Below are 7,615 nucleotides of genomic sequence, written 5' to 3'. Positions count from 1 at the left end.
AAAAAAAAAAAAAAAAAAAATTACCTGGGTGTAGTGGCGTGCGCCTGTAGTCTCAGTTACTTGGAAGCCTGAGGCAGGAGGATCACCTGAGCCGGGGGCATTTGAGGCTGCAGTGAGCCCAGGGCACGCCTGTATGGTTGCCTGTGTTCATTTCTCTTGGGCAGATGCCTAAGTGAATTGTTTAAAAATCTCAGCCTTGGTGGGAGGCCGAGGTGGGTGGATCACCTGAGGTCAGGAGTTCAAGACCAGCCTGGCCAACATGGTGAAAGACTCGTCTCTACCAAAAATATAAAAAATTAGCCGGGTGTAGTGGCAGGCGCCTGCAATTCTAGCTACTTGGGAGGCTGAGGCAGGAGAAAACTCAGCCTTGGGTGGAGCCCGGGCGGTCAAGGCTGCAGTGAGCTCGGTCACGACACTGCCCTCCAGCCTGGGCACAGAGCAAGACTGTCTCAGAAAAGACCGAAACAATCTCAGCCTTTTCCTAACAGCAGTCTGTCTTCCGAATGATGTGCTGCTTACCTTTGCCCTCAAAACATATCAAAGTAAATAAGTCATTATTGCAGTGAAAAGCAGCATTTCCAGAACACCAAAGCCCAGATATCTGGTGACCGCCCTGAATCAGTGGCCACTGTCACTGTCATCTCATTCATTCCTTTAAATATTTCTGTTTCTTAGTTGTTTTTTGTTTTTTTTTTTTGAGACGGAGTCTTGCTCTGTTGCTCAGGCCGGAGTGCAGTGACGCAACCTCAGCTCACTGCAACCTCCGCCTCCCGGATTCAAACGATTCTCCTGCCTCAGGCTCCCGAGTAGCTGGGACTACACGCACGTACCACCACACCTGGCTAATTTTTAGTAGAGACAGGGTTTGTTCATGTTGGTCAGGCTGGTCTCAAACTCCTGACCTCAGGTGATCTGCCCACCTCGGCCTCCCAAAGCTCTGGAATTACAGGCGTGAGCCACCGCACATGGCCCAGTATCATTTTTAATTGCACAAAGATTGGCATCATGAAAGGAGGCACAGCCTGTCGTCCGTAAGGAAGGCCATTTGGGGGTCTCGGAGCCATGGGCTGAGGCCCGGAGGTGGTGGCCCGTCTCAAGGGGCAGAGGCGCACCTCCTGGGGAGCCCGTGGTGCAGAGCTCTGGGGCCACAGCCGACCTCTGGCCTGTCTCTCTTCCAGTTGGTGGAGCTGAAAAATGGGGAGACATACAACGGGCACCTGGTGAGCTGCGACAACTGGATGAACATTAACCTGCGAGAGGTCATCTGCACGTCCAGGGTGGGTGCCGCACCACCAGCGGTGGTGGGCTGGGGGAGGGGTGGGGTGCACGCTCAGCATCCTCCCTCCCTGGGCCTCATGGGAGGAGTCAGTGGGGGAAGCCACCTGGGCCTGCTCATCCTGCAGGGGCCAGTGGGGCATGGGAGGGACAGGGCAGGGCGGGCCAGGCCTCCAGGCCCCCAGCTCGCCCTGGACTTCTACCCTGTGGGAGGCTGCCCTCCTCACCTGGCCTTTCCTGCTGTGTGTCTGTTGGTGCCACCCTGACCTGGAAGGACCTAGGCCTTGGGACTTTCTGTGGCTCAGGTCAGGGCGGCTCCCTCCAGGGGAGGCCCGAGCCCCCCGGACTCTGCTGCCTTTAGTCCAGCCTGATATTGCCTGGACTCTATGGGCATGGTGGTGTGGCCATGGGATGTACGGGATGCCCAGGCTACGGTGGGCAGGAGCAGCGCCACGGCAGGCCAGGAGCCGCCCTCCAGAGCCCGAGACTGCAAGCGCCTGGCTAGGAGCCCTGCGCAGCCAGCTGGGGCTGGAAGGTGGCTTCCTCTGGTGTCACAGGCCTTCCCGCCCCTGGGGTGACCCACAGAGCACTGATGAGGAGGTCGAGGTGGTGCCAAAGGCAGCGGCTCCCTTGGCTTCCTCCTGCCAGCCTTCCCTGATCCCATCTGTCGTGTCTCCCCATGGGCGACAGCCCCCCATGGTATAGGGAGGAAACTGTTGGGGAGCTGGAAGCGCCTGCCTGAGGTGGCCTTGACGGGACCACAGGGCGTGAGGAGGGACGCGCTCCTTCCTGAAGTGGCCTTGTCTTGCCCTGACCCCCATCCCCACCGGGACTGGGCCTCCTGTCAGCACAGGGCTGGTGAGGTGGGGGCAGGTGGTGGGGTTGCCGTGCAGCAGCGATAGAAGCTCTGGAAGCTGCTTGCTGGGTTTGGGCCGCAGCCTGTGGGAGGGTGTCTGGGTGGGTCCCGTCTGGTCGTGTCGGACGGTGCCTTCCTGCCTGCTGCCAGTGGGGCTCTGTCCACTTCCGGCGCTGGAATCATCGGGTATGTCACGTGCGTGAGCACATGCGGTTTTATGGACACCACCATGTCTTAGAAGCGAGAAGCCCATTCACCAGCTCTTAGACGTGAGAAGCCCATTCATTCAGAGGCTACGAGGTCTTCAGGGGTTAGGTCCGGCCTCTGCCGCCAGCTTCCACTGGACACGTGGCTTTCCCTGGGCAGCTTGAATCTGTGGCTGGGTGCTGGGAGGAGAGGTGACGGGAACTCACATCGTCCCTATCTAAGTGGGCCCCTCCCTCCCTCAGAGGCAGGCCGCCAGATGCAGAGAGCCTGGGCTGAGACCTCAGGAGCGTTGCGGGCAGGAGGCAAGGGCCTCCCTGTAGTGAGCTCAGGTCCTGTCCAGGTTCCTGCACGAGGAAGCCTCTGGGCCCTGCTGGGGAGAGCTGGGTGCTGAGCTGCCTGCCCCGGCCCAGAGCTCCTACAGAACCATAGTGTTTCCATCCCATGAGCCCTTGAGGGGTTCCTGGAAGAGTGAGCACCCGAAAGGGTCTGTTCATCCCTGCCTGGTGCTGGGCCAGGCCAGACTCACTCAGGCGTGGAGAAGAGTGTCTGACGGGGGGACCTGGGGATTTGGGTAGGTGAGGCCTTTTTGGGGCCAGAGTTGGCCAGACGAGAAGCGGGAACACCACATGCAAAGTTCTGGGGGCAGGCCCATGGCGGGTGTTCCAGAAGCAGAAAGTTCCATTTGGAGGGAGTGTCGTCACCGGCTGGGAGAGGACAGCCAGGGCGGGGCCCTCCGTAGCCTTGCTGAGGCTCTTAGACCTTGCCCCCAGGCCAGAGGCGCCCTGAGTGGATTCCAAGCAGGAAGATACTGTGATCTGACTTCTAGGGGGATGGGGGAGAAGACCATCCAGGTGTCCCGCATGGATCTGTCCAGGAACCGGGGCAGCGGGGCAGGGCTGGGGAACTGATACGGTAGGAGGGGCTCTGGCCCCTGCTAAGCCCTCAATATGTCCCGGTGGGGGCTTGGGGCGGCATTGCATCGTGAGTCTGTGACTTTGCAAGGCCCCCATTTCTCCAGCCTCAATTAGCTCTCCTGAAACTGGCATCGCTGGGAACCGCCCTTGAGCCACCCTAGCAGGACCCAGGTTCCCCATCCCCCACCCCTCTTCACCCACCACATCCAGCCTGTAGCATGTCCCTGTCAGTTGATGCTTCTTGAATGGATGAATGAGTCAGGGCGCATAGAGAGGCTTCCAGAAGGGAGGTGGGCCGGGGCAGGAGGAGGAGTAACTGGGCTTCGGCTATGTCTGGTGCACAGGGAAGTCCCCACCTGCTCTGGGCTTTGGGTTGCAGGCAAAAAAACCCCCAACCCCGACCAGAGGGAGCCCCAGTCAGCCACTCCTGAGCCAGCCCCATGGGCAGAGAATAGGAGCCAGTCTTCCTTTGTGGACCCTTGCTCCTGGGTGAAGGATTGCCTGGGTCAGGGGAGATCCTGCCTGGAGGCTGGACCCATTTCCATGCTGTGTCCCCGGACCGAGACTGTGCTGCGTCCCGGGGTGGTGCGGTGTGCAGGTGGGGTGGGACGGCGGTCTGTGTGGGGTGGATGCTGCCCCCGCCCTCTGCACCCAGCTTTGCAGGGCCTCCTGCAGATCTGAGACCCCGCTCCCAGGACTTGGCCAGGTGGCCCAGTAATAACCCGTCCCCTTCTCTGCAGGACGGGGACAAGTTCTGGCGGATGCCCGAGTGCTACATCCGCGGCAGCACCATCAAGTACCTGCGCATCCCCGATGAGATCATCGACATGGTCAAGGAGGAGGTGGTGGCCAAGGGCCGCGGCCGCGGAGGCCTGCAGCAGCAGAAGCAGCAGAAGGGCCGCGGCATGGGCGGTGCCGGCCGAGGTGGGGCTCCCATCCCAGCGGACACACCTGGGGCGGGAGGGCGGCCGCAAGGGGCATTCCTCCTTCATTGGCCTCCTTGGCTAGTGCCCTCAAAGCACTGCCTGGGAGCCTCCCGACCCTCCCAGGCCTCCTCCTGGTCGTTGGCCGTGAGCCAAGGCCCAGCCGGAGGAGCCCCAAGACCCGGGACTCAGCCCTCCTCTCACTGCACCTCCCCTAGCCTCAGTTTCCCCTCTGCAGAGAGGGTCTGGCAGTGCCCACCTGTCCAGCCACTGGCAAGGATTTACTCGGGGCCTGGCGTGGGGCCCTTTCCCTGCCGTGGCTCTATCCAAAGCCAAGCTTGCCCTCCCCACCAGAGATGACAAATTGGGCATAAAATGCCATCTGCAGCCCCTGCCCCTCCTCACCTCTCTCTCCGGCTCTGTGTTCTCAGGGGGCCTTCATGCCGGGCTCGGGTGCCGGCCTGGGACCTTGTGGCACAGGATGACTGCCCCCGAAGGCCCCAGGCGCCAGCTTTGAGCGCAGGCTGACTGAGTGGTCAGGAGTGAGCCCGAGGGAGGGGCAGGGGCAGTGTTCCAGGCGAGGAGCTTTGGGGGTCTCAGGGTGGGTGGGGCCTCTGGGGTCGCAGGCCTGGCTCCTACGCAGCACTTGGGGTCAAGGTTGTTGAGAGCGTAGGTTGGGTCCTACCTAGGGAAGTGAGGGGGCTTTCTCTGGCTGTTCTGCAGGAAGCCATGGAGCCATGGGTTGCAGACAGCAGCCTCACAGGGGCTCCCACCAAGCCGTGTGCCCTGGCACAGCTGGTCCTGCCTGGGAGAGGGGACATCGGTGGCCCCAGGCCATTGTTAGCCTCTGGGCTCTGCCCCCACAAGACCTGGTGGTCTAGCTGGTGAGAGCCTCAACCTCTTGGATCCTCTGAATCTGGACCCCTGGCCCCGCCTTCACGGGGTTGAGGTCTGCAGAGATGGAGATTCCAGCTCCTGTGGATGTCAGTCCTCAGTCCCCAGACCTCCCCAGCCCGGAGCTGTGCTGCCTCTGGCACCCGGCATGTGGCTTCCTGCTGGCGTTGGCTCTCTTGCTGTTCAAAGCTCCAGCTTTGACTTCCTCAAGCGTTAGTCCAGCTAGAAAGTTCTCTGAAATGGCTCCCTAGACTGGGGTCACAGCTGGGATCCCTGAGGGAGGGGGAGAAGGAGGGATCGGTGTTGGGTCCCTGCCCACCCAGCCTGCTGCACTCAGGCCTGGCCTGTGGTGGGGGTGGCATTAGAGGGCCGCGGGCTCACGGAGGGTGTGGGAACAGGTCCCCTGCCTGCAGCTTGCTCAGGATCACTGTAGGTGCTGCCGAAGCGTCCACTCAGTGAGTCCCTGCGCAGGGCCCTCATCTCCCAGGACCTCCCTGGGTGGGGGCGCTGGACACCCCACACACATGCCTCCCCAGCGGCTGTGTGTTTCCACCTCAGGGGCTTCATGGAAAATGTCATTTGGTCTCATGGTCTCCTCCCCTTCCCTGTGCCTGGGGCTGGATACATAATAACCCCTCTTCCTGTTTTCCTCCTGGCAGGTGGATGAGGGGCCATGGGTGGTTCTGGAGCATGGGAGGCCCCCCATGCAGCCCCCAGCCTGGCCTACTGCCCTGGTCTCTGCTCCACCCCTCTCCTACCTCCCCCTCCTCCAGGAAGCCCTTCTGGCTTTGTTCTTTAGGAAGCCTGTCCCCACCCTGCAGCCGAGGGGACTGGGTCTAGTCCCATAATGAGGATGCCCTGGAGTGCCTGCCTTGCTCAGATGCTCCTCCCCAAGGGGCAGTCCCCATGTCACACAGGAGGAAGCTGAGGCTGGAGAGTTGGGTGACCTGGCCCAGTGTTTCGGGGTGTTGGGATCCTGTCAAAGGTCCCACCCACCTGGCTCAGTTGCAGCCCCCTCTCTCTGTCCCACAGGTGTGTTTGGTGGCCGGGGCCGAGGTGGGATCCCAGGCACAGGCAGAGGCCAGCCGGAGAAGAAGCCGGGCAGACAGGCGGGCAAACAGTGAGCGCCCACCCAGACCGGCCGCTGCGCCCTCCCGCCAGGACCGCGGTTCCACTCCACAGATGGACGGGTCTGCTCAGAAAGGAAGAGGCGGGCCTCGGGGAGAATTCCCCTCGCGTTTTGTGACTCTCCCTTTTAGGTGAAGCCCCTTTTCCTTGCTACAGCCGGCAGTTCTCTGGTTGGAAATGTTTGGTGTTTTTGGTTTTGTGAAGTGGCCGTCCAGAGCTGGCTGGATTCCTGGAAGACTCTTTGTTGAAAGCATCTTTCGAGCCTCGCTCTGGTTCTCAGGGCGGCATTTTCCAGAGGGGTTTGGTTTGCGTTTCTCGGAGCCTCTCGGAGCAGCGAACAGACAGGAGATTTTTATTTTAAGCTGTTGACGCTGGGATTGACAGCCTGGAGTTTCCTTGAGCGCGGCCCCAAAATTGCCTTTCAAAACAAACCCGGGGACGGATGAATGCTTTAGAGCCCGTGCAGGGGACGCCGCCGGGCCCTGGCCCTTCGATTCCTCTCTCTGTGTTACAAAAATAAAAATAAACAAAACTACACACTGCACATCCGACGTTCCTTTTCAGCCTCTGGGCGCACCTAGCGGGTCTCCCACCCTCGGTCCATGGCTGGGCTCTCAGGAAATTGCCAGCCAGTAAGGGAAGCTTCCTTTTGAAGGTTCTCACCAGGCATCAGCGTCACAGTGGGGCACTGAAGGACATCAGTACCGGCATCTGGATAGCGGGGGCTCCTGAGGGTCCCCGCTGACCCCCGCGCCAGGTTGTCCTGTAACCCCTTCCCCTCTATGGAGATATTAATGCTGGGGGTGGGTGTGGGGAGGGAAGTGCCCGGCAGGGGCCATGTGTGGTTCCCATCACCCCTCCCGGGTGGCCTGGGCTCCATCATCTGTCCACTCTGTCCACACTAGCATTCACGCAGAGAAGACTGGGGACAGGAATGCATGTGGAAGAGTCAGAGGCTGCTGCCCCCTTTCTGAGCCAGGCCAGGCTTGTCAGGGGTGCCCTGAGATGCTGAGTCAGCACTTTGGGGAAAGCTCCGGGTAGCATCTGGGGAGAGGGAAGGAGCCACAGGGAAGCCCAGAGGCACGCGGCAGCCGGCTCCACAGGTCAGGGCTTCTTGAGTCCTCAGAGTTATTTGCCATTGGACAGATTATGCATTTACAATTTCCTAGCCTGGGGCCTGGGATGCTCCCCTTGCGGTGGGTGGGGAGACTGGGATGGATGTCTGCTGTCACCTGCTCTCTGCTTGGTGACACAGCAGCACTTCACTGAGGGTTAGATATGGGGCATGTGGGGTCCAAGCCTCACAAACCCACCCCCTCAACAGAGGCAGGGGCCGCAGTTGGGGGCTCAGGCCTGGGGCCTTGGGATGCACGAGCCCACCTGCCTGCTGGATAAGAGCATTCGTTTTAGCCGGGCGC

General features: G+C 60.9%; 1 protein-coding gene across 2 annotated transcripts in view; it reads left to right on the top strand.

Annotated features, from left to right (window-relative positions):
* Positions 1 to 6,743, top strand: part of LSM4 (LSM4 homolog, U6 small nuclear RNA and mRNA degradation associated) — a 16,464-nt gene extending 9,721 nt beyond the window's left edge. Inside the window, exons 3-5 of one of the 2 annotated variants that reach the window (XM_017501291.2) lie at positions 1,179 to 1,277; positions 3,993 to 4,155; positions 6,102 to 6,743. In XM_017501291.2, coding sequence (XP_017356780.1) covers positions 1,179 to 1,277; positions 3,993 to 4,155; positions 6,102 to 6,193 — 354 coding nt within the window. In that variant the 3' untranslated portion in view covers positions 6,194 to 6,743. Of the gene's footprint in view, positions 1 to 1,178; positions 1,278 to 3,992; positions 4,177 to 6,101 lie in introns of both variants that reach the window. The other variant, XM_017501290.2, reaches the window with a different exon arrangement.
* The last annotated feature ends 872 nt before the right edge of the window (positions 6,744 to 7,615 follow it).

The sequence above is a fragment of the Cebus imitator genome, unplaced genomic scaffold (assembly GCF_001604975.1).
Source record: "Cebus imitator isolate Cc_AM_T3 unplaced genomic scaffold, Cebus_imitator-1.0 Scaffold280, whole genome shotgun sequence".
Classification (NCBI taxonomy): domain Eukaryota; kingdom Metazoa; phylum Chordata; class Mammalia; order Primates; family Cebidae; genus Cebus; species Cebus imitator.
This window is presented reverse-complemented; position numbering and strand designations above follow the sequence as displayed.